Raw genomic sequence first — 14,093 nt, forward strand, 5'->3', positions numbered from 1 at the left:
TAGGAGACAAAGCAAACTGCTTAACTGTTGCAGCACCAGAAAGGGGAGAATCTGCATAACCAGCAGATTTAACCTGTGCAAGTATGCGTGTAGCCATGCACGGTGATATCCTGACACTTGAAATAGAGGGGACCACTCTCCGTCATGCTACCCCTGCGATAGCCATGCTGAAAAAGTAATTGGTGGTGTGCCTGGTTGGCTCTTTCCAGATTATTAGGACTGCAAAACGCATAGATTGCCTCCTCGCATGCAACCACTGGGAGAAGATGTGATGCCCATCTATTGCAGCATATGTGTTGAGCCCACCTCTTGTCCTGATTCGGCAGCCAAAATACAGGTTGTATTCAAAATAAAGGCTTTCCTCATCATAGTAGTTAAGTTTCACCTTTGTGATGCAATAGTTACTTTTCCGTGTTTCTCCAAAGATAAGATGGGGTCTTATATTATTTCTTTTTCCATGAACAGCAATCAACATTTATTCTTGAACAAAAAAAAATAAAAATCAACATTTATTCAAATATAGTAATTGCATTCAGGAACATAAGCACAATTCCCCAAACCCTGTGTGTAACACTATCTAGCCAAAAAAAAGTGGCAACACTTCCAATATAGACAAAGGAAAAAAGATAAATATCAGCTCACCACATAGACGTCTCCTCACAGTAGCCAACGGGAGTATGTAGAAACCATGCACTGATCCTGTGGCCAGTAGCCACATAGAAGCACAGGAAGAAAGGAGTTTGAATCCAGCACTGATAAAATCAACTTCTTGCTTTATTCCATCACGTGAAAAACACGATAGTGAAAAAGATTACGTCCTCTCCAAATTAAAACGTGGCCAAATGACGCGTTTCGAACATAATGTTCAATGTGATCAAGAACATATAGTTCGAAACGCGTAATTTGGCCACCTTTTAATTTGGAGATGTCTTAATCTTTTTCATTATCGTGTTTTTGACGTGATGGAATAAAGCAAGAAGTTTATTTTATCAGTGCTGGATTCAAACTCCTTTTTTCCAACACTTCCAATATACTTGCAGGGGAAAAAATGACTTTAATAGCCCAGAGATGACGTTTCAGTTCACGGTAACCTTCTTCAATCCTGGCTTGAGGAGGGTTCCCTGGAACTGAAACTTTGTCACTGGGCTATTAAAGTCCTTTGTTCCCCTGAATGTATATTGGAAGTGCTGTTTTTTTTTTTTTTCTATCCCCATCTTTGGCAAGGTTTTGTAGGTTGCTTTTGGGGCCTTGCACCCAATTTTGATACCCAGCCGTGATAAAGCAGACAGCTGGGGGCTGGTATTCTCAGGCTAGGGAGGACCCACTGTTATTTCTTCCCGCCCAGTCTAAAAATAGCAGCCCGCAGCCACCCAGGATTGTTGCATACATTAGATGCGACAATTCCGGCTGTTTACCCAGCCCATCAAAATTGCCCTGATGTAGTGGCAATCAGGGTAATAAAAGGTTAATGACAGCTCACAGCTGCCACTAGGCCCTAGATTAGTAATGGAAGGCGCCTATGAGACACCTCCCCCCCCCCTTATTACTAATCTGTAAGTAAAATGAAATAAATCACATAAGGCATCGAAAAATAAATTCTTTATTGGAAACATACTACAACCACCCCTTTCCTCTTTCTCCCCTTTATTAACCCCAAAAACAGAAGGTGCCTGTGTAATCCACACAAAGTCCTAGATACCGATCCCGGGTATATTCGGGTCCACCTATCATTAGTCATAAGTAACCTGCTCTGGATCTTGAAAATTAGAGCCAAATAGCAAATTTAAGTATCATATTTGTTTTTTATCACCACACAATTTAAGTTCAACTGTTTGTCTCTTAACCAATTTGGCCGTAATACAGTGTTGTTGCAGAATTGTCGTGTGGGGCATGGTGTGTTCAGAGACATGGCACATAAATTACCATTCCTAAAGTTCTCTCTCAGCCCTGTCCAGCACTACATGATCATCTTTTGAATGCCTATAGATTGTTATATTGGAGGAGAAAATCCTAAGTTATCACGGCTCATTTTATATTTGTTGAAGGAGTAAATTCATTTGAAAGGCATTTCTTAGTCCATCTGTGCCTTCTTTACCTTTTTTTTTTTTTTAGTGTGACATTACACTAGCTGCACACATTGAAACCTTCATCCGCTATGATGCCCAAAAAAAATGTGATACTCGAATGTGCAACCATAAAGTCTTGTATCACCCTTACGCCTTAAACAGCTTTTTTTTCCGCGTACGAGAAAAACGGACCAAATTTTTTCTTTTTCATCCAACCATCATCAGTTTTTCTACTACATAGGGAAATAGAGAGATATATCCCCCCATCTAGTAGTTTTTGGAAATTTGACCACACTCGGATGTCATCTGAGTGCTGTCCGATTTATACAAACTCATAGATTTGCATTGCTGGTTTTTGATCCAATACCCAAAAGTGGTGTGGAAGCCACTTCCATGCAATTATTTGTTTTTTATTTTTATTTTATTATTTATTTATTTTTTTACAGAAATGAAGACAAATCCTTTTTAATAAAACGATTTGCAAAGTTTCAGAACTTCCCTTCCAGGAAAAAATTATTAATAAATAAGATTTTATCGAAGGCAAAATTTAGTTTAACCTTAAGTGTTTTGGTATTGTCATGTTACAGTTGTATTAAGAGTTATCCCTGTTTGAAAGGATATGTTGTCACATTATGATGAGTGGGTATCCCACCCTTGGGACCCCCATCATTCTCCTAATGAAGGGGCTGCAGTGTTTGGTTTTCCTTTTAACTTAAATGATCTCATCCGAATAATAGCAGCCTATCCGAATAATAGCAGCATATCTAAGCAATACAAACAACTTAGCAGCACAATCCTTCTGGAGCTGATATATTGGTCAGTGTTGTACGACAGTAGGTCAGTTAAGTTGTGGGGTAACAAAGCTAAGCACCACAAGAGCCAGGAGCTAATGTCTGTATATTAATATCAACTTGCTTGGCATACAGACCCAGCAATGGATGGTAATGTTGCCTGGTGGTCTCATCTGTCTAAACATAAGACTTTACTCTTGGCTTTTGGTGTGTTGTTTTCTCATACATGTTGTCAGAGTTAGTTGAGTATAGTAGGAGATCAAGGTTTACTGAGTGGTACAAGGCCACTGGTCTTCCAATGGTCAAATGGGAATGATGAATTTTGGTGGGTCCGCTGGCAATCTAAACTCTGTGGGAGGTTTTAACTTGTGTTTTTGATGTTGCTCAGTAATACTGAGTAGTGCTACATAGCTGTAGTTTCCTGATCTTGGAAGAAAAGTGAGCAGGTGATAGTGTGAGACTAATTCTCTTATAACCACCTCCAGTTCGGCCTGCGTTTGAAGAGGGCGGCACAGTACCTGCTGCGAGAAAGCATGAGCTTATCCGCTCGGAGAGTGGGAACTGGCGGAGCCTGAGAGAGGAGATAAATGGTGAGGAAGAGGAAGGTGGAGGTGTTTGGAGAAGTGCAGCACCCAGAAGAGATGGGGAAAGATGGCGGTCTCATAGTCCAGGTGAGCACTGTATACAAATATATAAGCTAACTGTGACAGATCAACACTTTAAATAGATGTCTGAGCTGTCAGCAGTAGGTGTTCTGTAATAATGTGGGGATCAACTTTTAATGTTAGGGCCGTGTCCCATAAGGACATGGGTTCAGAAATATTTTGACACATACATTTTAGCTGTTTGCTAAAACATCTTCAAGATAGTTATATAATCAATATGGGCTTAGAGTGCAGACTCTGTTTTAATTTGAGGGTATTCTCATCCTAATTGAGTAGAGTAAGGGTTTAGGAATATGTTGCCACCTCTTTTTCAAGGGACCAAAAGCAATTGGACAATTATCTCAAAAGCTCTGTATAGGACTATTCCCTCATTAACTCATTATCATTTAAGCAGGTAAAAGGTCTGGAGCTGATTCCAGGTGTGACATTTGCTTTTTGAAGCTGTTGTTGTGAACCCACCACATGCAGTTAAAGGGGCTTTCAATGGAAGAAAAATAGGTAATCATTAGGCTGGAGGAAAAAAAAACATCAGAGAGGAGAAATGTTAACAATTCTGCAAAAAAAAAAGAACAAACATTACTGAGCTTGGGGAAAATGTGGAATAAAACGCCATAATAAACAGGGCTGTGGAGTCGGTGTCCATTTTGGTGGAGTCAGTGTAAAATGGACCGACTCCTACAATACAGAATAAATTGGGTATAGCGGTTCAATGTAGTGTATGAAGAATATTTTTTCATAAGAATTTGGGAAAGTTATGAAATTTTCTCTAAATGTCTGTTCTATTCCTGATCAAAGAATCTAGGCTTTTAGATGAGATGAATCTGTGCTGCACTTCAGCTACTTGATATCAGTAGTGATGCTACCATTTTACTACAGTAAATTTATCACAAACATGAGTCATGTACAGTTGAAACCAGCAGTTTACATACACGTTCTAAATAGACACACATGCATGTTTTTCTCACTATTTGACATGAAATCAGACTAAACCTTTCCCGTTTTAGGTCAATTAGGAACCAAAATTACTTATATTTGCCAAGTGCCAGAATAATGAGAGAGAGAATGTTTTAAGGCATTTTTATTACTTTTTGCAAAGTCAAACATTTATATACACTAAGAGTACTATGCCTTTAAACAATATTGGGACATGTCATGTCTTTGGAAGATTCTGATAGGTTAATTGGCAACATCTGTATGAGAGACACACCTGTGGATGTGTTTTAATGCACACCTAAATTTTTGTGTAGCATCACGAGAAAGTCAAAAGAAATCAGCCATGATCTCAGGAAGAGAATTGTGGACTTGCACACGTCTGATTCATCCTCAGGTGCAATTTCCAGATACCTGAAGTTGCCTCATTCATCTGTACAAACAATTATATGTAAGTACAAACAAGATTGGAATATCCATCCATCATACTGCTCAGGATGGAGATGGGTTCTGTGTACCAGAGATGAACGTGCTTTGGTCAGACATGTGCATATAAACCCAAGAACAAAAGCAAAAGATTTTGTGGAGATGCTGGTGTAAGCTGGTAAGACTGTCATTATCGACAGCGAAACAAATACTGTATGAATATGGGCTGAAAGGCCACTGTGCCAGGAAGAAGCCAAAAACATTAAGTCACATGAATGTTTGCAAATGCACACAGGAACAAACACCTTAATTTTTGGAGACGTGTCCTGTAGTCTGACGAAACTAAAATTTAACTGTGTGGCCATAATGACCATTATTACAGTTGGAAGAAAAAGGGAGAAGCTTTGAAATCTAAGAACACCATCAACTGTGAAACACGGGGTTGGCAGCATCATGTGAGGTTGTTCTGGTGCACTTCAGAAAATTGATGGCATCATGAGAAAGAAGATTGTGGCAATACTGAAGCAACATCTCAAGACATCAGCCATGAACTTAAAGCTTGGAAGGAAATGGGTATTCCAAATGGGCAGTGACCCGAAGTATACTGCCAAACTGGTTACAAAGTTGCTTAAGGATAACAAAGTCAATGTTTTGGAGTGGCCATCAGAAAGCCTTGATCTCAATCCTATTGCAAATTTATGGGCAAAGCTGAAAAGGCAGGTGTGAGCAAGGTGAGCAAGCCTACAAACATGGCTCAGTTACACCAATTCTGTCAGGAGGAATGGGCCCAAAGTCCCACCAATTATTATGAGAAGCTTGTGGAAGGATATCCAAAACGTTTGACCCAAGTCACACAGTTTAACCCCTTTACGACCAAGAACGTACCAGTACATCCTTGGTCGTATAGCGGTAATCACTGCCGGCTGCTTGGTGGTGGTGATCCCCGCACATGTCTGCTGTTCAAGTCAGCAGACGTGTGGCTAACAGGTGCAGGTGGATGTGCGATCCACCCGCTCCTGCTTGCCACTTAGATCGCACTGTCAAAATGTGACTGTGCAATTTGACTGGTTGTGGCAGAAATTGCGCCTTTCTCTGCCATCGACGGCACCGTGACACGATCACAGGGAGTAGATTGCTGCCATGGTAGCGACGAGTCCTGTCGCTATCATGACTTCTTTCCTGTGAGATCTGACAGAGTGTCGGCTCACACAGGAACGCTGCATTTCTGCTTATCAGAGCTGTGCAGCTCTGATCAGCCAAAATGAACAAGTGTCCAGACTGTGCCGTGATCAAATCCCCTAGAGGGATTAGTAAAATAAATAATGTAAAAAAAAATAAAAATAGATTTTAAAATTATGAAAAAATAAAAAAAACCTAAAATTTCAATTCCCCCCCCACCCCCCCAATTTGCTTAATTGAAAATAAAACCATAAAAATATAAAAAAAAAATGTATACATATCTGGTGTAATATGACGCTCCCTCCTTTCTGAGCTTTGCACTGAGCCTGAAAAGTAGTTTCTGACCATGTATGGTGTATTGATGTTCTCAGGAGAAATTGCATTAGAAATTTTACCATTTGCTTTCTCCTATTGACACTTTTTTTAAAATGAAAAATTTGGCAAAAGCAAGGTTTTATTGGAAATCATGATAATTTTACATTTACTCAGTTCAGCAATATTAGACAGTTCTGTGAATCATCTGAGGGTTAAAAATGCTCACTACTCTTCTAAATGAATTTCTCAAAAGGTGTAACTTCCAAAATGGGTTCACTTGTGGGGGTTTCTGCTTTTTTGGCTTGTCAGGGACTTTTCATATGTGATATGGCGTCTGCAATCCATTCCAGCCAAAAGGGCGCTACAAAAGTCAATTAGCGTTTCTTCTGAACCTTGTCATGTGCCGAAACCTTAGTTTTCCTCCACATATGAGGCATTTTTGTACGCAGGAGAAATTGCACAACAATTTTTTCCAGTTACCCTGGTATAAATAAAACAATTTGGGGGTAAAGCTACATTTTTGTGGGAAAGATGAATTTATTTTTTTTCATCTTAATGGCTCAACGTTGTAAAATTCTGTGAAGCACATCGGTGATCAAGTTGCTAACCACACCTCCAGATAAATTCCTTGGGGGTCTGGTTTCCAAAACTAGGTCACTTGTTTGGAGTTTCCACTGTTTAGACACATTATGGGCTCTAAAAACTCGACCATGTCCGCAAAGGATTCCAGAAAGTTTTGCATTCCAAAAGTAAAATGGTGCTCCTTCCGGTCTGAGCCGTGCCCCCAAACAGTAGTTTTCCACCACACATTGGGTATCGGCGAACTCTGGAGAACTTTTACAACAAATTGGATGGTGTAATTTCTCCTGTTACCTTTGTGAAATGCAAAAATATGAGGCTAAAGTGACATTTTTGTTGGAAAAATTGCTGATAAACTTAACTTTTCTAACTTTTATAACAAAAAAAAGTTTTAAAAAAAATGGTGCTGATGTAAAGTAGACATGTGGTAAATGATTGTGTGACATAACTCTGGTTTAAGGGCATAAGAAGTCTAAAGTTTGAAAATTGCGAAATAATATTGACCAAAATTTACCACTAACCTAAAGTACAAGGTGTCATGGAAAAACAGTATCCGAATCACTTGCATCTGATGAAGCGTTGAGGAGTTATTGCCACTAAGGTTAGGCACACACTGCAAATAATACGGAGCTAGTGGAATGCGATAAAAGATCGCCTTCCGCTCGGACCAATATTACTCTATGGGGCAGCTCCCTAATTGGACCGAGAAAACAATCGCTGCATGCTGCGGGTGAAATGCAATCCTGTTTCACTTGCACCCATTCAAGTGTATGGGTGCGAGAGAAACATTGCACTGCACTCGCATTACAATGGAGTGCAATGCGATTCTCACATCAGCCGTCAATGGAGAAAGTGGGGAGATAAATTTTCCGCAGCGCCGGCCCTCCCCTCCCAGCTATGGTCTGATCACCGGATCGGACCACAGTTGCATGACACTCTGCTCCCTCTGTGCTGCGAGCGTGAGCCGCGTGTCATGCGAGCACTCGCACTAATCCCCGTGTGGCCCCAGCCTTAAAGTGACACTGGTCAGAATGGAAATAATTGGCCCCTTCAGGAAGGAGTAAACAGGCTCTGACGTGAAAGTGTTAAATCCAGTCATTTTATAGCGGCTGACCGGTGACCCTGTTAAATAGTGGAGCCCCTAGCCTAAACTTTGTATGGCTTTTCCACTGCAGCTTGGTAGTTGCGCGTACAAAATCTAAAATGTTTTTTTTTTTTTTTTTTTAAAAGACTAACAATGAGGTGATTGGACCGTTATATAATTGGGTTATAGGGCGGTCACGTTGGGTCTTCAGTCTTTATCATGACTTGTTTGAGTATTTAAAGGTTATTGGTGGATGACTTTTATGTTTGAGATGCTCTTCTTCTTTTATTTATCCCTCGGGCCTCCTGAAGAAAGATTCCTTGTAGAAAGGATGGTGGTCAGTTGGTCATGCCTAATGCGTATGGTGTGTGGGGGGTAAGAGACGATATTGTAGGGGGAAGAACAATCACTTGTTTGTATAGGAAAAGGTACAAGAGTGTGTATGTGGCTTCTGCCTGGACGCGAGGGTTAGTTTGCGGTGCAGTATGATTTTTAGGAATGTGCATTTAGCCAGAGGTCACCCACATGGTGGATCACCAGGGAACAACACTGACCCTTCATAAAGACTGCCATTTATCTACAGTTTGTTCTCTCTCAAGCTTAATAAATTAATGTTATGTAAGACTTTCTTAGAATTGTCATGTCTTGTGGAGTTTTATTTCTTCCTAATTTTGAGAGGTTCCTTCCCTTATTGGTAAATTATTATTTTTCATTTTATTGCTGGTAGATGATTAGTTTATAAGAAAAAAAAAATTAGGTATAGTAGAACCCAAATACCTTGCTGTCCTGTTACGCACAAGGAAATGTTCCAATGTACCATTATCTCTAATTTTCATATTTAAATCACCACACTATGTTTTTTATTTCACAGCTGGACTAGTCCCCTGCCTAGTCTTATACTCGCCCTCTGGCATCTTCATCTAATATGAGCGCCACTCCAATCGGTCTTCTGCAGTTTGTAACCTGCCGAATGCTCTGGTGTTTCATGGAATGAGCCAGAGGTCACAGCTTAATACAAGTCTATGAGAGCAGTGTTTTGGCTGTCATAGATTTGTATTGAGAGCTTATGCCGTAATGTCTGACTTCCGGACAGTCAGAAGTTAGTCACAAAAGGGTGCGCGGACCTCATCGACATTTGTTAAAGATGAAGATTTTAGGGAGTGAGTAAAATATGGGAGGCAGGGGAGTTGGGATTAAAGCACCACTCAATCAGTGAAGAAAACCCAAAACACTGGAGTGGTGCTTTAAAGGAAAGTTCATGATTGAATGATCTTAGATTTGGGTGTACTTTAATTTATTTAATGGCAGAAAAAAAGTTATTCCAGCATCACATCTCACAAATAAAAAACTGTTTATTTCTTCATATTAATAACTAACAGACATGTTGGTAGAACATCCAAAAGATTAAAAGCTGCGTCTTACACATTGCGAACCCTTATGATGGGTCTTAATCATGGACATATAATACAAGACGGCACGGTGGCTCAGTGGTTAGCACTGCAGCCTTGCAGCGCTGGGGTCCTGGGTTTAATTCCCACCAAGGACACCATCTGCAAGGAGTTTGTATATTCTCCCCGTGTTTGCGTGGTTTTACTCCGGGTTCTCCGATCTCCTCCCACACTCCAAAGACATACTGATAGGGAATTTAGATTATGAGCCCCAATGGGGACCGTGTTACCATTGTATGTAAAGTGCTGTGGAATTAACAGCGCTATATAAATGAATAAATATTATATATTAAGACTAACAGACTATATACATGAGCGGATGAATGAACACTCCTCCGGAGTCGCGCTCAGTAACGACATTTCCGGTGCTAGTTATAAAAGAGCTGAAGACTGATATCAAAGAACAAAAAAAGGCATCAGAAGAGCATAATAATTTTTATACTTTTAATTTATTTAAGTAGGGGGGTATTCTCTACAGCAGTCCTTCTCCCTAGCAGAAATCACTATCCTCTCAGCAGGAAGGGTGTGAACTTCATGATCCCCTACTTGCCCCCTTACAAAATAGCACTGTTATGGTTTCCCTTTGAATGTTATTAGCCATAGTGCTAAGCTGCAAGATAATACCATTTTACACATATGCAGGTGTCTAAACCAGATGTTTGGCCACAGGGCGAAAGTAAAGCTATATTCTCCATGCAGCTGCTAGCTTCTAAAGAGCTCTGTGCTGTGCTCCGTCTGGGCCCAGTACATTGCAAGCAGTGTAATCCCATCCACTGATCCTTGTGTGACAATTAGCACTGCATAGTGTGACTATGCTGATCAGGATGTCACTCATGGATCAGGGGAAGTGATTAGTGTGCTCACTGTATAGTAACCTCTGATTGCTCACAGCCCTCCCGACCCTGCCCTGGACTGGAAGGGAATGGCTGTAGGAAGAGTTTAACTTCATTTTCTCCCTGCACCCAAACATCCAGTTAAACATCCACATATTTTGTAGTATGACTACACGTACATAGTGTTTTTCTCTTACCAGTTTGCTTTAACACTCTATTGTTTTTGCCATTGTACGCTGTGTGGGCAATGCTTGACATGTTTAGTGGTAGATTTACTGTAGTGTTGTCCCATCTCGCTGTGTCACTATTCCTGTAAGTTAACACCAGAAACTGTGTTCCTGAAAGTCATGCTGCAGCAGGTGTCAGGCAGAAGAGTCCATTGCTTGGTGCCTTGCATCTGACTTTTATGTGGTGCAAGTTGCAGCGCTCAACACTTCTGCATTGCTTGTAGGTGGTCAGGTGTAACTATAGAAGCCTGCTCTTTTGGCAGAGAGTGCAAGGGAGATTACCATGTTTCCCGAAAAATAAGACATGGTCTTTATATTATTTTTGGCTCTGAAATATGTGCTAGGGATTATTTTCTGGAGATGTCTTATATTTCTTTGCTTTCGTTGATGAAGGGTCCTGCTGTCTTCGGAGGCTGTGGTTGGTACAGCCTAAAAAGTTGATCCAACAGATTAAGAAGCTGATAGACTCCATAGATGGAAGTTTTATTACTCTTATTAGGTTTACGACACACGGCATGAAAATCGGAGCGAGTGGAATGTGATAAAACATCGCATTCCACTCAGACCAATGTTAGCCTATGTGCTAGCACCCATGTGCGATTTATTTTCTCAGCCCTAATCGGACCAAGAAAATAGTCGCAGCATACTGCGGGTGTAATGCGATCCTTGTTTCTCTCGCACCCATTCAAGTCTATGGGGCGAGAGAAAAATCGCACTGCACTCGTAGTACACCGGTGTACCGAGAGTGCAGGGCGAGAATTACAACTGCCGGCAACGGAGGAGAGAGGGAGAGGTTCGCAGTAGTCCCCCGTGTGGCCCCAGCCTTAACAGAAGGGCAGTGATATTGGTCACTCATACATATATATTTTGTTAAATGACACAAGTGTATTTTTGTACAATGAGTAGTTGTTCTCACAAAAACATAGGAAATATAAAATTAATATGGGGAAACCTTTTAACATTTTTAATGTAGCTACGTAATAATTCTGCACACACAGATATTCTCCTTATCAGAAAGACAAAACCTCACTTTTACTTTTCATAAATATTCAGGTTTAATTTTTTGGATTGACCGACAGCACTATAATTGTTTAAAGGGCTGTCCACTACTAGGCCAATCCCTTATGATTCCACGTTTACCCAGGTAAAATAATAAGGCCTATACTCACGTGAGCTCCAATACCGCTGAAACCACGCCAGCCGTTGAGGTGAGTATAGGTTTTTTATTTTACCTTGGGGAAACGTGGAATCAGAAGGGGTTGTCCTAGTAAGGGAAGTCTGTGATTTCGAGACTATTGTTTCTTTACAACATCGCAAACTTTTTCTAGTCCCCCAAGAAGGCTTGTTGCTCTTGAAAGACAAATGCAAAAGAGGACAGGATAATGTGGAGAATCTCAATTGGTAATCGTTTCAACACTGCAGCTGGAATTGTTTCCCAGTTCTTTACTGAACAGGGTAATGAACTATCTTGTCATAATGTCCCTGTCACAATGTTTAAGTGCATTTGGACTGAAAGCCCACTCTGCAGTGATCAAACTGCTCATTAGCAGAAAGAATCAAAAGGCTAGACTCCCCTCCGCATGTTGTGTGGACAGGGGAGAAGTGGTCCACAGTTCATTTTAATCATGAAAGCAAGTTTAATTTATTTGGGTCTGATTGGAAACATTATGTTCGTCGACAAACTGGGGCAAGACTTAACCCAAAGTGTGTTTAGACGTCAGTGAAAGGTGGTGGAGGAAGTATCATGGTTTGGGGAATGTTTTCTGCAGCAGTAGTTGGACCTCTCATACTGCTACATGGCAGAGTAAATGCAAGTGTATCAGAGCCTTCTTCAACCACACGTGGTTCCTTCCTTGCGTTCGTCACTCAATCAGCCAGCAATTTACATGTAGGACAATGTCCCCTGTTTCACAGCAAAACAGGTAAAGCAGTTCTTTGAAACCGAAAACATTGAAACACTGAAATGGCCAGCCCAGAGTCCTGATCTAAACCCAATAGAAAACCTCTGGAAAATCCTTGGTGACAAAGTTATGGCCAAGAAACCCACAACAGTCATAGAACTGTGGAAAAGACTGGAAGAAGAATGGACTAAAATCACGCCAGAGCAGTGATGTCCTGTGGTCAGATGTGCTGAAGTCATTCAAAGCAAAGGCCTGTACACGTCCTACGGATTGGTGTGTTACATTCAAAATATGTACTTATAATCTTTCTCTGTGCTATAGTTACTATTGTTTTCTAATTATGATCATCACATTTTGGGCAAAATATAGGTTTTATGTTGCTAAACTTTGGCTCTTTTGTAAAACACTGTTCTAGTGGCATGGTGTGCCCCTTACAAAAAAACTTCAAATGCTCATCAATGTAGGTTGTGTGTGTGTGTGTGTGTGTGTGTGTACACAGTTCAAAGTAAGAGACCTATAGGTTTTGACCAAACGGAGATGAAGCCTTTGCATATATACAACAAATCTGTCATCCTGGGGATAATCAGTGGTGTTTTGCTTCATGACAAATTTGTCTTTATTTGCCAGCAGTCAATAAACTCCTCCATGACCTGGCTCTAATAGATCTGCTGTTTTCAGCAGCATGTAGCTATGTAAATATTTGTAACGATTGCAGGTTTTATTACTGTGGGATTATATCTCTGCTATACACACTACAGGAATTCCAGTTATGTATAAGTACCTTGACAGGCACGGATTTGGATTATTTGGCATGGTGTAAAAAGATTATTAACTCCAGCCTTAGGGTACCTTCACACTTAGCGATGCAGCAGCGATCCGACCAGCGATCTGACCTGGTCAGGATCGCTGCTGCATCGCTACATGGTCGCTGGTGAGCTGTCAAACAGGCAGATCTCACCAGCGACCAGTGAACAGCCCCCAGCCAGCAGCGACGTGCAAGCGACGCTGCGCTTGCACGGAGCCACCGTCTGGAAGCTGCGGAGACTGGTAACTAAGGTAAACATCGGGTATGGTTACCCGATGTTTACATTAGTTACCAGTGTGAGCAGGGAGCAGGGAGCCGCGCACACTGAGCGCTGGCTCCTTGCTCTCCTAGCTACAGTACACATCGGGTTAATTAACCCGATGTGTACAGCAGCTATATGTGCAGAGAGCCGGAGCTGGCAGCACAGGCAGCGTGAGAGCTGCAGAGGCTGGTAACTAAGGTAAATATCGGGTAACCACCTTGGTTACCCGATGTTTATCTTGGATACAGCTTACCTCAGCTGTCAGACGCCGGCTCCTGCTCCCTGCTCGCTTCATTTGTCACTCTCTTGCTGTCACACACAGCGATCTGTGTGTCACAGCGGGAGAGCGGCTTTGAAGAAAACGAACCAGGGCTGTGTGTAACGAGCAGCGATCTCGCAGCAGGGGCCAGATCGCTGCTCAGTGTCACACACAGCGAGATCGCTAATGAGGTCACTGCTGCGTCACAAAAAGCGTGACTCAGCAGCGATCTCGGCAGTGAGCTCGCTATGTGTGAAGCACCCCTTACTTTGTCCCTTATCTAATAAGAGTTCTGGTCTTCATTATTTGGGGAATGAACATAT

The 14,093-nt window shown here is 41.4% G+C and overlaps 1 protein-coding gene across 3 annotated transcripts in view; it reads left to right on the plus strand.

Moving 5' to 3' along the window:
- GIGYF2 (GRB10 interacting GYF protein 2) overlaps positions 1-14,093 on the plus strand; it is a 308,508-nt gene that overhangs the window by 98,969 nt on the left and 195,446 nt on the right. For 2 of the 3 annotated variants that reach the window (XM_075340885.1, XM_075340886.1), the window contains exon 8: positions 3,343-3,528. The exons of the other annotated variant lie outside the window; for it this stretch is intronic. In XM_075340885.1, coding sequence (XP_075197000.1) covers positions 3,343-3,528 — 186 coding nt within the window. The remainder of the gene's footprint in view (positions 1-3,342; positions 3,529-14,093) is intronic. 3 annotated transcript variants of the gene reach the window in all.

This window comes from Anomaloglossus baeobatrachus, chromosome 3, assembly GCF_048569485.1.
Source record: "Anomaloglossus baeobatrachus isolate aAnoBae1 chromosome 3, aAnoBae1.hap1, whole genome shotgun sequence".
Taxonomy (NCBI): domain Eukaryota; kingdom Metazoa; phylum Chordata; class Amphibia; order Anura; family Aromobatidae; genus Anomaloglossus; species Anomaloglossus baeobatrachus.